This window comes from Coregonus lavaretus (assembly GCF_964263955.1).
Source record: "Coregonus lavaretus genome assembly, chromosome: 19".
In the NCBI taxonomy this organism is placed as follows: domain Eukaryota; kingdom Metazoa; phylum Chordata; class Actinopteri; order Salmoniformes; family Salmonidae; genus Coregonus; species Coregonus lavaretus.
The window spans coordinates 33,747,326-33,765,186 of record NC_140006.1 but is presented as its reverse complement, the minus strand read 5'-3'; the positions used below and the strand labels follow the sequence as shown (position 1 = coordinate 33,765,186).

The following is a 17,861-nucleotide window of genomic DNA, read 5'->3' as shown; positions in this document are numbered from 1 at the left end:
CATTGATTATCCCTTTGAGCATGGTGAAGTTATTAATTACACTTTGGATGGTGAATCAATACATCCAGTTACTACAAAGATACAGGCGTCCTTCCTAACTCAGTTGTCGGAGAGGAAGGAAACCGCTCAGGACTTTCACCATGAGGCCAATGGTGACTTTAAAACAGTTACAGAGTTGAATGGCTGCGATAGGAGAAAACTGAGGATGGATCAAAAACATTGTAGTTACTCCACAATACTAACCTAATTGACAGAGTGAAAAGAAGGAAGCCTGTACAGAATACAAATATTCGAAAACATGCATTCTGTTTGCAACAAGGCACTAAAGTAATACTGCAAAAAATGTGGCAAAGCAATTCACTTTTTTTCTTAAAGTGGCCAGTGATTTCAATAGGCAGCAGCAGCCTCTAATGTGCTAGTGATGGCTATTTAACAGTCTGATGGCCTTGAGATAGAAGCTGTTTTTCTGTCTCTTGGTCCCAGCTTTGATGCACCTGTACAGACCTCGCCTTCTGGATGATAGCGGGGTAAACAGGCAGTGGCTCGGGTGGTTGATGTCCTTGATTATCTTTTTGGCCTTCCTGTGACATCAGGTGCTGTAGGTGTCCTGGAGGGCAGGTAGTTTGCCCCCGGTAATGCGTTCGGCAGAACGCACCACCCTCTGTAGAGCCCTGCGGTTGCGGGCGGTTGCCGTACCAGGCGGTGATACAGCCCGACAGGATGCTTTCAATTGTGCATCTGTAAAAGTTTGTGATGGTTTTAGGTGCCAAGCCAAATTTATTCAGTCTCCTGAGGTTGAAGAGGCTCTGTTGCGCCTTCTTCACCACACTGTCTGCGTGGGTGGACCATTTCCATTTTTCAGTGATGTGTATGCCAAGGAACTTGAAGCTTTCCACATTCTCCACTGATGTCCCGTCGATGTGGATAGGGCGGTGCACCCTCTGCTGTTTCCTGAAGTCCACGATCATCTCCTTTGTTTGTTGACGTTGAGTGAGAGATTATTTTCCTGGCACCACACTCCCAGAGCCCTCACCTCCTCCCTGTAGGCTGTCTCGTCATTGTTGGTAATCAAGCCTACTACTGTTTGCCATCTGCAAACTTGATGATTGAGTTGGAGGCGTGCTTGGCCACACAGTCATGGGTGAACAGGGAGTACAGGAGGGGGCTGAGCACGCACCCTTGAGGGGCCCCAGTGTTGAGGATCAGCGAAGTGGAGATGTTGTTTCCTACCTTCACCACCTGGGGGCAGCCCGTCAGGAAGTCCAGGACCCAGTTGCACAGGGCGGGGTTCAGACCCAGGGCCTCGAGCTTAATGATGAGTTTGGAGGGTACTATGGTGTTGAATGCTGAGCTATAGTCAATGAACAGCATTCTTACATAGGTATTCCTCTTGTCCAGATGGGACAGGGCAGTGTGCAGTGTGATGGCGATTGCATCGTCTGTGGATTTATTGGGGCGGTAAGCAAATTGAAGTGGGTCTAGGGTGACAGCTAAGGTAGAGGTGATATGATATTTGACTCGTCTCTCAAAGCACTTCATTTAGTTCAGTTACCTTTGCTTTCTTGGGTACAGGAACAATGGTGGCCATCTTGAAGCATGTGGGGACAGCAGACTGGAATAGGGAGAGATTGAATATGTCCGTAAACACACCAGCCAGCTGGTCTGCACATGCTCTGAGGACGCGGCTAGGGATACCGTCTGGGCCGGCAGCCTTGCGGGGGTTAACATGCTTAAATGTCTTACTCACGTCGGCCACGGAGAAGAAGAGCCCACAGTCCTTGGTAGTGGGCCGCGCGGTGGCACTGTGTTATCCTCAAAGCGGGCGAAGAAGGTGTTTAGCTTGTCCGGAAGCAAGACGTCGGTGTCGGCGACGTGGCTGGTTTTCCTTTTGTAGTCCATGATTGTCTGTAGACCCTGCCACATACGTCTCGTGTCTGAGCCATTGAATTGCGACTCCACTTTGTCTCTATACTGATGTTTTGCCTGTTTAATTGCCTTGCCGAGTGAGTACATTTACATTTTACATTTTAGTCATTTAGCAGACGCTCTTATCCAGAGCGACTTACAGGAGCTACACTGTTTGTATTCTGCCATATTCCCAGTCACCTTGCCATGGTTAAATGCGGTGGTTTGCACTTTCAGTTTTGCGCGAATGCTGCCATCTATCCACGGTTTCTGGTTAGGGTAGGTTTTAATAGTCACAGTGGGCACAACATCTCCTATACACTTCCTGATAAACTCAGTCACCGTTTCAGTGTATTCGTCTAAATTATTTTCGCAAGCTACCCAGAACATATCCCAGTCCGCCTGATCAAAGCAATCTTGAAGCATGGATTCCAATTGGTCAGGCCAGCGTTGAATAGTCCTTAGCACGGGTACTTCCTGTTTGAGTTTCTGCCTATAGGAAGGGAGGAGCAAAATGGAGTCATGGTCAGATTTGCCAAAAAGTGTGCGGGGGAGGGCCTTATAACCATCCCGGAACATCGAATAGCAATGGTCGAGAATTTTAGCAGCCCGTGTACAACAGTCGATATGTTGATAGAACTTCGGCAGCCTAGTCCTCAAATTTGCTTTGTTAAAATCCCCGGCTACAATAAATGCAGCCTCAGGATATGTGGTTTCCAGTTTGCATAAAGTCCAGTGAAGTTATTTGAGGGCCATCGTGGTATTGGCTTGAGGGGGGATATACACGGCCGTGACTATAACCGAAGAAAAGTATTTTGGGAGATAATACGGTCGGCATTTGATTGTGAGGTATTCTAGGTCGGGTGAACAAAAGGACTTGAGTTCCTGTGTTATGTTAGGGGCAAATCCAATACAACACATTACTGAGTACTACTCTCCATATTTTCAAGCATAGTGGTGGCTGCATCATGTTATGGGTATGCTTGTAATCGTTAAGGACTAGGCAGTTTTTCAGGACTGGGGAGTTTCAAGATAAAAAAATAAACGGAGTGGAGCTAAGCAGAGGCATAATCCTAGAGGAGAACCTGGTTCAGTCTGCTTTCCACCACACACTGGGTGATGAATTCACCTTTCAGCAGGACAATAACCTAAAACACAAGGCCAAATCTACATTGGAGTTGCTTCCCAAGAAGACAGTGGCCGAGTTACAGTTTTAACTTAAATCTACTTGAAAGTCTATGGCAATACCTGAAAATGGTTGTCTAGAAATGATCAACAACCAATTTGACAGAGATTGAAAAAAAAAAGTAATAATACATTTGCAAAAAACATGTTTTCACTTTGTATTCAATGTCTTCTTTTTTATTTTTATCCATCTACCAATAGGTGCCCTTCTTTGCGAGGCATTGGAAAACCTCCCTGGTCTTTGTGGTTGTTTCTGTGTTGGGAATTCACTGCTCGAGGGACCTTACAGATAATTGTATGTGTGCAGTACAGAGATGAGGTAGTCATTCAAAAATCATGTTAAACGCTATAATTGCACACATAGTGAGTCCATGCAACTTATTATGTGACTAGTTAAGCACATTTTTACTCCTGAACTTATTTAGGCTTGTCATAACAAAGGGGTTGAATACTTATTGACTCAAGACATTTCAGATTTACATTTATTGTTAAAGATTTAGAAAAACATAATTACACTGACATTATGGGGTATTGTGTGTAGGCCAGTGACAAAAGAATCTCAACTGAATCCATTTTAAATTCAGGCTGTAAAACAGCAACATTTGGAAAAAGTCAAGGGGTGTGAATACTTTCTGAAGGCACTTAAGGTTGAGCGTTAGAATAGTATACACAAGGTGCATTTTCGAAAATAAACCCAGCAAAAAAAGAAACGTCCTCTCACTGTCAACTGCGTTTATTTTCAGCAAACTTAACGTGTAAATATTTGTATGAACATAACAAGATTCAACAACTGAGACATAAACTGAACAAGTTCCACAGACATGTGACTAACAGAAATTGAATAATGTGTCCCTGAACAAAGAGGGGGTAAAAATCAAAAGTAACAGTCAGTATCTGGTGGGCCACCAGCTGCATTAAGTACTGCAGTGCATCTCCTCCTCGTGGACTGCACCAGATTTGCCAGTTCTTGCTGTGAGATGTTACCCCACACTTCCACCAAGGCACCTGCAAGTTCCCAGACATTTCTGGGGGGAATGGCCCTAGCCCTCACCCTCCGATCCAACAGGTTTGCGATCCGGGCTCTTTGCTGGCAATGGCAGAACACTGACATTCCTGTCTTGCAGGAAATCACGCACAGAACGAGCAGTATGGCTGGTGGAATTGTCATGCTAGAGGGTCATGTCAGGATGTGCCTGCAGGAAGGGTACCACATGAGGGAGGACGATGTCTTCCCTGTAAAGTTGAGTGTAGCGTTGAGATTGCCTGCAATGATAACAAGCTCAGTCCGATGATGCTGTGACACACCACCCCAGACCATGACGGACTATCCACCTCCAAATCGATCCCGCTCCAGAGTACAGGCCTCGGTGTAACGCTCATTCCTTCGACGATAAACGCTAATCTGACCATCACCCCGGGTGAGACAAAACCGCGACTCGTCAGTGAAGAGCACTTTTTGCCAGTCCTGTCTGGTCAAGCGACGGTGGGTTTGTGCCCATAGGCGACGTTGTTGCTGGTGATGTCTGGTGAGGACCTGCCTTACAACAGGCCTACAAGCCCTCAGTCCAGCCTCTTGCGGACAGTCTGAGCACTGATGGAGGGATTGTGCGTTCCTGGTCTAACTCGGGCAGTTGTTGTTGCCATTCTGTACCTGTCCCGCAGGTGTGATGTTCGGATGTACCGATCCTGTGCAGGTGTTGTTACACGTGGTCTGCCACTGCGAGGACGATCAGCTGTCCGTCCTGTCTCCCTGTAGCGCTGTCTTAGGCGTTTCACAGAACGGACATTGCAATTTATTGCCCTGGCCACATCTGCAGTCCTCATGCCTCCTTGCAGCATGCCTAAGGCATGTTCACGCAGATGAGCAGGGACCCTGGGCATCTTTCTTTTGGTGTTTTTCAGAGTCAGTAGAAAGGCCTCTTTAGTGTCCTAGGTTTTCATAACTGTGACCTTAATTGCGTACCGTCTGTAAGCTGTTAGTGTCTTAACGACCGTTCCACAGGTGTATGTTCATTAATTGTTTATGGTTCATTGAACAAGCATGGGAAACAGTGTTTAAACCCTTTACAATGAAGATCTGTGAAGTTATTTTGATTTTTATGAATTATCTTTGAAAGACAGGGTTCTTTTTTTGCTGAGTTTATGTTGTGCATCAGCAGTTTTTCTCTTGTTATGTCAGTTACTGACAGTCACTCAATTAGCCCATGTCAGCAAAATTGTTTAGATTGATAAGTTAGTCTAGTCAGCTATCTAAACTAGTAATCAGTAGCGTCATTAGGCCTGAGCGTCATTAGGCCTGGATGTTTTTGCTCTAGCCCCTACCTTTTGATGGTATTTAAAACGTTTTAAACAGTCCCGTTTGTTTTTGGTCCAGCCCAGAACCTTTTGATGGAAAAAATAATTCTAACTATTAAATAAAACAATTATTTACATTTCAGTCTGATATGAGTTTCCATAACCACACGTCACTTGCAGTATATATATTTGTTACAATTACTGCTAAATCTTTTTGACAAAAATAAACAACACAATATACCGTGCCACACAGTAGCAGGCACTGCAAGAAGCCCATGGAGTGACGCGGTGCCTGCTGTGATTGGTCAAGATTTCACAACTCAGTGGACCACTCACTTCCCTTGACCCCTCCCCCACCCCTACAGCACCGGTTACATGTCATCAGTCAGCAAAACACCTGTCACTCAGTCAGAGTCTGCAGCATAGCACAGAGCAAATATGGATATTCAGAACTTATTCCGAAAGAGAGGCAAAAAAAACGAGCAGGTTGAGCAGGTTGAGGCAGTAGTGAATGAGGTGGAAAGGGCAGAACAGCCAGAAAGTCAATGTGCAGAAGCAGCAGCAGAGTTAGCCACGGGATTGTGCAGGGTTGGTGGTAGCTAACTAGCCAGTCTCCCTCAGCATAAGGGTTGGCTAATGTTAATAAGCTAGTGTTGGCGCTCAGCATCCTTAAGCTATTGGGTGTCATTCAGAGTTATTTAACAGTATATTTAGTGAATGGGCAAGCTAAGAATGTTGATATGAGTCATGATATTAGGAAAAGTGTTTATTTCCACCGAGTGTATTTGATGGGTTTTGTTTCTGTAGCTAGCTTGGCTGGCTAGCCACTTCGGTAGCTACTGGCTGGCTAGCTAGCTGAGACCGAAGAGATAGAGAACATTTTACTGACTGAAGCACATATCTCCTGACAGTGGCACAATGCCCCTCTGTGGACTGAAGCTGAACTTTAATAAAACATTATATTTAACATTATACTTAACCCTGTTTAAAATTAGCAATGTTGAGATGGTAGAGCTAACAAAATTAAATGAATAAGTGTTTTCAATGTGCATCGTGTGATATTAGCCAATTATGAGTAGGCATTGCCTACTAATTGCTTACTTATTATCTACTAATTGGTTGATGATGTCATTGGAAACACTTATCTTCCTCTATATTTTTTACTACAAAAATAGAAACACACTATTTTCCCATATGTTGATGTTGGGATGGTGCTGGAGATCATGAATGTGAAGTTGAAATTTTTTGAAATGTCCCTTTAAATTACTACAGCCAATATAAAGTTAGTCAATAACTAATGTTACTTAACAAACAGTGTAGTTAACATGATCAGATTACATGGATTTTTGTTGTAGGATTAAGAAATTACAAGATGCCGTTTTGACTAAAACAAGCTAATAGTAGCTAGCTACCAAAGCATAGTTGGCTAATGTTAGCTACCCAATGTTGGTGGAAGAATGGATAGCTTGGTAGCTAGCTAGCTAACCAAGCCTCATAAAATACAGCAAAAGAGACAAGAGGTTATTAACTGTTTATTTTTGTCATTGATACAATTAGTTTGTGAGACCCGTGGGCCCGCCAGGAGTCTCTTCATGCTAGGGAACAATGCATCACCAAATGAGGGCATGGATTTCCAACAACTCATGTCATGGACAGGCTGAATCAGATGCCGGACTACAACACAGTGGCTGATATGAACGAAAGACTGATGACACAAGTAGCTAAACTATTCCAACAACAGCAGCAACTACAACAGAGCACTTCTCCAGCGAATGCACCGGAACAGGCAATCGGCGTTCGTTGAGTAAGACGAAATGAGGTTAACCGTAAAATCAATGTTTACTTTTACAACTTGCACATTGGTGGTAGCTAGCTAATGTTATATATTTGAATCATGTTCATTTGCTAATGATGGACCTAATATGTTACATGTAATAGTGGTGCGACTATCATGCATAAACTACATTTCATGTTTTTTCTTTGTCATGTCTCAGGAAGAAAACTCTGCACAACACCAATGTACTGTCTGCTGGTCAGTCAGCTGAGATTAAGGTACACAGATGGAGAGTGGAGGTGAGTAGTCCCATAAAGACATGGATTGACTGTAACATTGCCTGGAAACCCGACGTTGAATTGCATTGAATTCTGTCTGGCAGAAATTAGCGTTCAGATTTCTATCACCTGAAGCATGCACAGAACTTTGTAAACACATGCACGAGCTCGGCAAGCATGCATGCGTCTCGTGCATGTACACTGAACAAAAATATAAACGCAACATGTAAAGTGTTGGTCCCATGTTTCATGAGCTGAAATAAAAGATCCCAGAAATGTTCCATACGCACAAAAAACGTATGCATCTCAAATCTTGAGCACAAATGTGATTATATCGCTGTTAGTGAGCATTTCTCCTTTGCCAAGGTAATCCATCCACCTGACAGGTGTGGCATATCAAGAAGCTGAGTAAACAGCATGATCATTACACAGGTGCACCTTGTACTGGGGACAATAAAAGCCATCTAAAATGTGCTGTTTTATCACACAACACAATGCCACAGTTGTCTCAAGTTTTGAGGGAGCATGCAATTGGCATGCTGACTGCAGGAATGTCCACCAGAGCTGTTGCCGGAGAATTGAATGTTAATTTCTCTACCATAAGCCGCCTCCAACGTTGTTTTAGAGAACTTGGCAGTATGTCCAAACAGCCTCAGAACCGCAGACAACGTGTAACCACGCCAGCCCAGGACCTCCACATCCGGTTTCTTAACCTGCGGGATCGTTTGAGACCAGCCACCCGAACAGCTGACGAAACTGTAGGTTTGCACAATCCGAAGAATTTCTGCACAAACTGTCAGAAACCATCTCAGGGAAGCTCATCTGCATGCTAGTCATCCTTACCAGGGTTGTGACCTGACTGCAGTTTGGCTTTGGAACTGACTTCAGTGGGCAAATGCTCACCTTCGATGGCCACTGGCACGCTGGAGAAGTGTGCTCTTCACGGATGAATCCCGGTTTCAACTGTACCGGGCAGATGGCAGATAGCGTGTATGGCGTCGTGTGGGCGAGTGGTTTGCTGATGTCAATGTTGTGAACAGAGTGCCCCATGGTGGCGGTGGGGTTATGGTATGGGCAGGCATAAGCTACGGACAACGAACACAATTGCATTTTATTGATGGCAATTTGAATGCACAAAAATACCATTAATCCGCCGCCATCACCTCATGTTTCAGCATGATAATGCACAGCCCCAATGTCACAAGGATCTGTACACAATTCCTGGAAGCTGAAAATGTCCTAGTTCTTGCATGGCCTGCATACTCACCAGACATGTCACCCAATAAGCATGTTTAGGATGCTCTCGATTGAGGTGTACGACAGCGTGTTCCAGTTCCCGCCAATATCCAGCAACTTCGCACAGCCATTGAAGAAGATTAAGACAACATTCCACAATCAACAGCCTGATCAACTCTATGTGAAGGAGATGTGTCGCGCTGCATTAGGCAAATGGTGGTCACACCAGATACTGACTGGTTTTCTGATCCACGCCCCTACTTTTTTTTTAAAGGTATCTGTGACCAACAGATTAATATCTGTATTCCCAGTCATGTGAAATCCATAGATTAGGGCCTAATGAATTTATTTCAATTGACTGATTTTCTTATATGATTTCCTTTGAAATTGTTGCATGTTGCGTTTTATATTTTTGTTCAGTATATTTCAGTATATTTTTTAGCTTGTGTGCATGCTTTAGGTGATAGAAATCTGAACGTACTACCAGCGCTTTGAAAAGTTAATGTAATTATACTTTCCTGTGGATATATTGTCTCACGTTCCTACCGCCAAAAGGACCAACCGCACGGACAACCCGTAAAGTACGTTAAAATATCATTTTATTCAACATTCTGGCTTGTAGAGGTCATGAGGAAACTTTCCTGATTCAAACACTACTTTCTGCCCGACGTAGAATTAATTGCAATTCAAATTCGGGTTTCCAGGCAAAGTGTAACATAGTTCTACATCTTAAAATTTTCGCAAGGATTTTGATGCATATAACCATTGCTAATACACCACCCTGACTCCTCAGATGCAGCTGCAAATCGGTATTGGACTGAAAGAGAGAGGCATAAGTCGTCAGATACCCCAGATAGAGAGCAAAGGAAGGGGACAGAAAAAAGCGAAGGCGGCGTCACGAGACGCAGATTAGTTTATAAATGTAAACGAATACATACATTTTAAATACAGTACTAAGTTTTGAAAAGTTGAAACTTGTTCCACAGATTTGTTTGTGCTTTTCTAGCTTTGAGATTCCACTGTTGCTTATTGTGATTCCAGTGTTTTTTATTGGTCATAATAACTTAGTCTCCTGTAATTTCACAGGCTCTGGCAAGTCGGTCAAAAGAACTCTCTGCTGAAGAGAAGGAGCGATTTGCGGGGGCAACTGAAGACATGATGTCTGATGTGGACACGGACCCAGATACATTTTAAATAACCTCCCTACCCTGGTGCTTCCCTGAGTTTGAGGACCTGACTGGGTCAGCAGACTGGAAAAGAAGGGCCAAGCGTGATTATGGGGAGACAAAGTGCCGTCAGAACGAAAACTGGAGCAACCGTCCACGTCCATGTCCACCACAGCCCTAACCAGAACATCTTATTGTGCAATAAACCACAGACAATCACCTGCACCTTATCAAATGGAATGGCCCAGATTTGTTTGTTGTTGTAATTATTATGATTCATCAATCTACACACAATACCCCATAATGACAAAGCAAAAACCGTTTTTTAAATAAATGTACGCAAATTTATAAACAATAAAAAACAGAAATATCACATTTACACAAGTATTCAGACCGTTTACTCAGCACTTTGTTGAAGCACCTTTGGCAGCGATTACAGCCTTAAGTCTTCTTGTCCCGAAGCCACTCCTGTGTTGTCTTGGCTCTGTGCTTAGGGTCGTTGTCCTGTTGGAAGGTGAACCGTCGCCCCAGTCTGAGGTCCTGAGCGCTCTGAAGCAGGTTTTCATCAAGGATCTCTCTGTACTTTGCTCTGTTCATCTTTCCCTTGATCCTGACTAGTCTCCCAGTCCCTGCCACTGAAAAACATCCCCACAGCATGATGCTGCCACCACCATGCTTCACCGTAGGGATGGTGCCAGGTTTCCTCAGGACGTGACACTTGGCATTCAGGACAAAGAGTTCAATCTTGGTTTCATCAGACAAGAGAATCTTGTTTCTCATGATCTGAGAGTCCTTTAGGTGCCCTTTGGCAAACTCCAAGCAGGCTGTCATGTGCCTTTTAATGAGGAGTGGCTTCCATCTGGCCACTCTACCATAATGGCCTGATTGGTGGAGTGCTGCAGAGATGGTTGTCCTTTTGGAAGGTTCTCCCATCTCCACAGAGGAACTCTAGAGCTATGTCAGAATGACCATTGGTTTCTTGGTCACCTCCTTGACCAAGTCCCTTCTCCCCCAATTGCTCAGTTTGGCTGGACGGCCAGCTCTAGGAAGAGTCTTGGTGGTTTCAGACTTATTCCATTTAAAAATGATGGAGGCCACTGTGTTCTTGGGGACCTTCAATGCTGCAGAAATTTTTTGGTACCCTTCCCCAGATCTGTGCCTCGACACAATCCTGTCTCGGAGCTCTATGGACAAGTCTCCCCCTCAGGAGACTGAAATGATGTCCTCAGATCCTCAAAAAGTTATACAGCTGCACCATCGAGAGCATCCTGACTGGTTGCATCACCGCCTGGTATGGCAACTGCTCGGCCTCCGACCGCAAGGCACTACAGAGGGTAGTGCGTACGGCCCAGTACATCACTGGGGCCAAGCTTCCTGCCATCCAGGACCTCTATATCAGGCGGTGTCAGAGGAAGGCCCTCAAAATTGTCAAAGACTCCAGCCACCCTAGTCATAGACTAGGCAAGCGGTACCGGAGCGCCAAGTCTAGGTCCAAAAGGCTTCTCAACAGCTTCTACCCCCAAGCCATAAGACTCCTGAACAGCTAATCATGGCTACCCTGACTATTTGCACCCCCACCCCATCTTTTTACGCTGCTGCTACTCTGTTAATCATTTATGCATAGTCACTTTAACTCTACCCATAAGTACATATTACCTCAACTACGTCAACCAGCCGGTGCCCCCGCACATTGACTCTGCACCGGTACCCCCCTGTATATAGCCTCCCTACTGTTGTTTTATTTTACTTTTTTATTAAGAAATAAATGCATTGTTAGTTAAGGGCTGTAAGTAAGCATTTCACGGTAATGTCTACACCTGTTGTATTCGGCGCATGTGGCAAATATAATTTGATTTGACTTGATTTGATTTGAATTCCTTTGACCTCATGGCTTGGTTTTTGCTCTGACATGCACTGTCAACTGTGGGACCTTATATAGACAGGTGTGGGCCTTTCCAAATCATGTCCAATCAATTGAATTTACCACAGCTGGACTCCAATCAAGTTGTAGAAACATCTCAAGGATGATCAATGGAAATAGGATGCACCTGAGCTCAATTTCTAGTCTCATTGCAAAGGGTCTGAATACTTATGTAAATAAGGTATTTCTAAAAAACTGTTTTCGCTTTGTCATTATTGGGTATTGTGTGTAGATTGATTAAAAAATATATATATATATTTTTAGAATAAGGCTGTAACGTGACAAAATGTGAAAAAAGGGGTCTGAATATTTTCCGAAGGCACAGTATGTCTTATGGTGTACACTTCTTTTTATAATTGTTTATTTCATGAGAGATGTTGTATTTTATCATTTGTTTGACTTTTTAACACTTGTTCTTTTTTGGGTGTTGTGTGAGTGTCAGGATAATTGAATGGCATGTCTCATGCTGGACATGCCATTGACAGTCAGGATCTCTAGTCTCCACTGTGTGTTGTTAACACCCCATGGTTCCTCTTATCCAACAGTTGGTGGAGAAACACGTTTTTAAGTGTTCAGAGATAAAACAAGTTACTCCGACTGGCATGGAAGTGCCTAGAGTCTTCAGAGGTGTAAGGATAATTAGGAGTCTGAAACTCTGGTATTTGGTGCAGTGGTACCGCTTTTGTTTTTAGCAAGAAAAGGAACAGCCTCCCACTGTGATAAGTACCTATCGGCAGTCTATCGACAGTGAGAATCTCTGTGTTTCATGCTTTAGCTTTTATCTGGGGGCTCTGTAAATCCCTTAGGTTTAGGGAGTGAGGATGAAAGGTAGAGATTTTATCACTATTCTCACAGGGAAAAAACTGCTTGCAGCTCTTCATTAATCTGTTGATAAAAATTATTTTATCACAACCAATTACTGTGTACTCTACATGTCATACTGAATCATTACCGTACAGTCAATAACATACTTCAGTCAGAGTTCTGTTTCTTTGGTATTGTCTACTATAATAATGTAGGATCAGTGCCATTCAGCATCCTTGGGACATCCCTACCCTAACCCTAACCTTAACCATAACCATAACCATAACCCTAACCTTAACCCTAACCCTAACCCTAACCCTAACCATAACCATAACCATAACCCTTACCTTAACCATTTTAAAATGTCAACTTCAATGGGGTAGGGATGTCCCAAGGATCTCAGATAGAGCTTCTTTCCAGACTGACAACTCACAATGTAAAGACATAAATAAATGTGTAACCACAACAGACAACTGTCATCTGACAGTTGCAAGAAAAGAGAGCACTAATAGACAATGCAAACAAACAAACCTATATTGTACAGTTATATTCACAAGGACAAGCGATTCGGGTCCTGTCTAGGTTCCATAAACCATTTTCCATTTTTGTGTGTTGCCTGACATCTTCTCACGATGACTTTCAGCCATTTGAGGGTAACCAGGTGTAAAATACGGTAGAGATAGATCATCCTTTACTCCACAGACGTTTCAAAAAAATCTATTATTGATGTCACCACATTAAAATTTCAATCTCAATTCCTAAAACACTGAATAATTCAAGCCTTTTATGCTCTAGCCTCACCTAAAAGATGTTCATTCACATCTGTGATTTTACCGTTTGGTGTTTGATGAGAAGTTTACAAGCACAATGAGGAGATGTTACTGGTGGCAAAAACATCAAAACGGACTCGGGAGGGGAGTGAACATAGCCTGACTGCCCCACATGAATAACCAAGAGTAGGGTGGCTAAATTATTTCCCAAAATTCCCAGGTTTTCCAGAAATCCTGGTTGGAGGATTCCGGATTTCCTGCTCAAATTCAGGGAATTTGGGGAAAAGTACAGGAATTTTGCAACCCTAACAAAGAGTGTTTCAGAGCAGAGGCTTCCCAAGCTGCAACATAGCCTGGTCCCAGATATGCTGTTGGTGCTGTTTGACAGGATAAGGAATTGGGAAGACAGCACAAACATATCTGAGGCCATGGCTAGTTGCAGCACACAGAATTTGGCCAACTTGTCCTGATACAATGGCTGATAGCCTCACAGCCTGTGCCTCACAGCCTTTTGGGTTTATTGTTTGAGGTTCTCTGAAAAACATATCTGGAATGATGCAAAGCCAGAACACAAACTGCAGTCAATGGACTAAATCCCTGTGGCTATTACATTAACTATAGCATAACACAGGACTCAGGCAGTTGATATGGTCTGCAAAAGTGTGTATTTGTATGAATTTGGTTGGTCTGTATTAGTTGGTTTCTAATGTCTTAAGCATATTATCTATTGCAATATGCAGTGTCCTCTTACTGGAATTGAGCCTTTATTCTCAAACAAATGTTTCCGGTCATTAATTTCCTCATGGATCATCGTTATCTTCATTTCACAGTGGGGAGTGAAACACACACACACACACACACACACACACATTACTGCAAAGCAAAAAAGCAAAGCAAGCTTTAAACTGTGAGAAGACGGAAATGAAAAACAGGGACAGACAGGGAAGCAGCAGCATGCAGAGAAAATATGTTCTTCAGAAGAAATACATCTTTCCGAGGAGATAAGCCCCTTAGAAAATCATGAGGGACCACCCAGCTACCGTATACAGCAGCCATTAGGAGGACTGTGTCAGCGGTTTCCCTCCCGCACACACCGTTGCCAGGCAGCTCGAGTGAAGAAACGAACAGATTAAAACCCATCTCTGGATCAGAACGACACAGCAGAGACACAATGGAGACACCACGGGGGAGCTGCTTTATTATTCTTAAGCCTTAGTAACAGGGGAGAGAAACTTCTCCAAGTACAAAGACACACTGGCCCACTCTCTTCCTCACTACACTGCAACGCCTCCAGCCCTACACTGTAGTCACCTATGAAGTGATATACAAGCCAGTGATGTCTGTCCTTGGGAGTTTTTACTGTCACCTACCAGACAGTGAACCCTGGTCATCAGTGCGATTCGAGATTGTGTTAGCCCACTGAACTAAAGCCTTGACACTGGGATGCTTCAGGTCTCAGGCAAGGTTAGCTAAATCTGCATGGGCAAGAGAGGGAGTGCCAGGCTTTGGAAATGGAACCCTGATGAAATCACTGTCAGCAAACAGCTTGACTTTGACTCAAGGACCACAGAAAGAGTACAAGTGCTTTACACTCCATGTAAATGTGTGAAACTGATCTGAGGCCCGTAACACACCCAAGAATAGAGCTGAGATGATAAACAGAAAATTATTGATACAGACCAAACCGACCATTTATCAAGGACATTTTACTGACAATGATAACGTTAAGTAGCCTTTACTAGAGGAATGTTAAGTTTGAAATAAAATAAGTCTGCTAATATGAACTATTGCTAACGGGACAATGATAGTCACAACATTGAAAGTAGTAGTAGTAGTAGTAGTTTTAAGGGTAATATATATAAAAAAGTAACTGGTGCACATTAATGTTATAAATGTATCGTTCAACTTACCGTTATCGTGATAATTCAGTCAATATATCGTGATATGGATTTTTGTCCATATCGCCCAGCTCTACCCCAGAACACATTCACACACCTCACCCTCACACCTGCACTGCTGCTTCAATGCCTCCAACAATGGATTGTTCAAGTGAGAGAAAACCACTTCCCCACTGCTAAGGAATGAGGCATTCAGGCCAGTGAACATAATACTGGTTAATACTGGTCTGGCGCACATCCAACCCTCTCACTCAAATGCCAGACTATACACATGCACACCAGAGGAGGCTGGTGGGAGGAGCTATAGGAGGACAGGCTCATTGTAATGGCTGGAATGGAATAAATGGAATGGTATCAAACACATCAAACATATGAAAACCACTATTTGATTCTGTCCCATTCATTTCATTTCAGCCATTACAATAAGACCATCCTCCTATAGCACCTCCCACCAGTCTCCTCTGATGCACACCTGACAATAGTTGACAGATGTCAGATTCTCTTCACTGAGCAGAATGAGATTGCATTCCAAAACAGTGCAGGTTGCTGTATCCAGCTGGCACTCCAATACCAATCGACTGTGTCACAGAGAGCATGGTATTCAGTAGTGCAGAAGGAAATATCCTGTAATTATGAAACAACACAGTAACAATAATCAGTAGGCTACAGTGTTTCGTGGTGGCTTAATGTCCTTGAAAACCTGAAGTAGCCTAGGAATGTTTTTTGTGAAACGCCTCAGAAAATAGAGAAGGTCATTTTAATGTTGACTATAATAGAAAACCTTTCTTGCATCATCATCAAATGCTCTACGCACTTGCCTGGGTATAGATTGCCTGTGTGTTTTGTGCTCAAGGTTTAGTGCGCAAAGGGCAACAATAAAATAATTTGGGTCGTCTAGTTATAAACTCAAATACAGCCTATGGCCTATAAAAGTAGCCTAAAGAATGATGAAAAGTGTTCAATTCAGATGGTTCCGTTACAGTTCACTGTCAGATGAGGTTGCAGTACAGTTGTCATCCTGCATATCTACGGCGCCGAGAGTGTCCTTAGCAACCAAGTTGCATCCCGGGCAATATCCAGGCGAGCGGCTCGTGCCATTGGTTAACCTCCGCGGCTTCGATTCGGACGGCGGACCAAAATAGCAAAGCTAAGTTTATGCGGAGTTGACGATTTCACGCAGGGCTGTTGTTATGTCATAGCTAGCATTCATCATGTCCCAAAGACCAACATTTCCTAATCAATGTATTTGGATGGCAGGTGGAATAGGGTTACATTGGAACGCTCAAGGAGGCTCGAGAACACGCGCTAGAATTAGTCGTCAAAATAACACCATAATACCCACATACAAAAATAGACTTTAAACCCCTTTTCCCTGTTGCTTTGACAATATTTTAAAAACACCATTTCACCTTATGCCATATAAATATAATGTGCCGGCCCGGTAGGATATCTGAGGGTACAATTTCTCACCTATGCTATTGTTACATACGCTGTTAATGTGCCATATTTATTTAATAACAGACCCCATCAATGTGACACACTTGACTTCAATGAGGCTAGGCTACTCACCGTAATAAGGGGAAGGGACGTCCGTTTTTCTTGCCATTTCACTGTGGACGGTGGAATTGTCTGTCGTGTAGTGGTGCGATGGCATGGATGTTGGGAGTGAATGAACACTCGGGTATTTGGCTCCAAGTTTATAGGATAGGTCCTCTCACGTGAAGCTAGCCACAATAAGGATTAGCCACAAAAGTGGAATCTGCGTTTCGCCTTCAAAATAAAAGTCCTCCATCGAAAGTGATTCAAACGGATTGAAATAGTGCAATCATGCCATTTTTGGACTAGATAAATAATCCCAAACAAGGTCGGAATGTTGTTATATAAATTCCACAAAAGACAATAATTGGGTCATTCCTACCACATGGTGCATTTTCTGTCCCCAGGAAATATCACTATTTATTTAGTGTCAAATAGTGTAAAATGTGGATTCCAAAAGGCTTTCAATATAAGGTAATGTGTCCTTTTTACCTTTAAAAAATGTATGCATTTTGAACACGTATTTTTTAGTTGATGTAGGCGTTTTTGCCATGTCCCCAGGTATTATTCATCAACTTGCACAAGAAATAGAAGCCATAAAATAATAACATGTTCAAAATACAGCCTTACCTATGGATCTTGGGTCCATGAAATGGGGTATCAGCCTACTCAATTACTCCAACAGATTACAGATATAACTTGGTAGCTCTTTGTGGGACTTTGTGGGACTCTGAAACCACATAGTAGGTTTACTGGTGATCTTTTGTGGCTCATTTCACAGTGCTTTCAGAGTCCTACAATAAGAGCTAGGATACTAATATTTGTGAAAACTCTTCACAGCTGTGTTCTGTTGGTGTCACTGAATAGGCTGATGCCCGATTTCATGGACCCAAGATCCATAGGTAAGGCAGTACATTGCAATATTAATGTTCAATACGTACAATAGGCTTGAATAACCTGTACCCCTGCACATTGACTAGGTACCGGTACCCCTGTATATAGCCTCGTCATTTATTTATTTATTTAGTAAATATTTTCTTAACACTTATTTTTCTTTAAATTGCACTGTTGGTTAAGGGCTTGTATGTAAGCA

At 43.1% G+C, this 17,861-nt stretch overlaps 1 protein-coding gene across 1 annotated transcript in view; it reads right to left on the bottom strand.

Moving 5' to 3' along the window:
* The window catches only part of slc44a5a (solute carrier family 44 member 5a), a gene marked incomplete at its 5' end in the record, with an annotated part of 148,456 nt that extends 131,570 nt beyond the window's left edge, over positions 1–16,886 (bottom strand). The window contains one exon of the mRNA XM_084183250.1: positions 16,802–16,886. Coding sequence (XP_084039376.1) covers positions 16,802–16,886 — 85 coding nt within the window. The remainder of the gene's footprint in view (positions 1–16,801) is intronic.
* Positions 16,887–17,861: the final 975 nt, after the last annotated feature.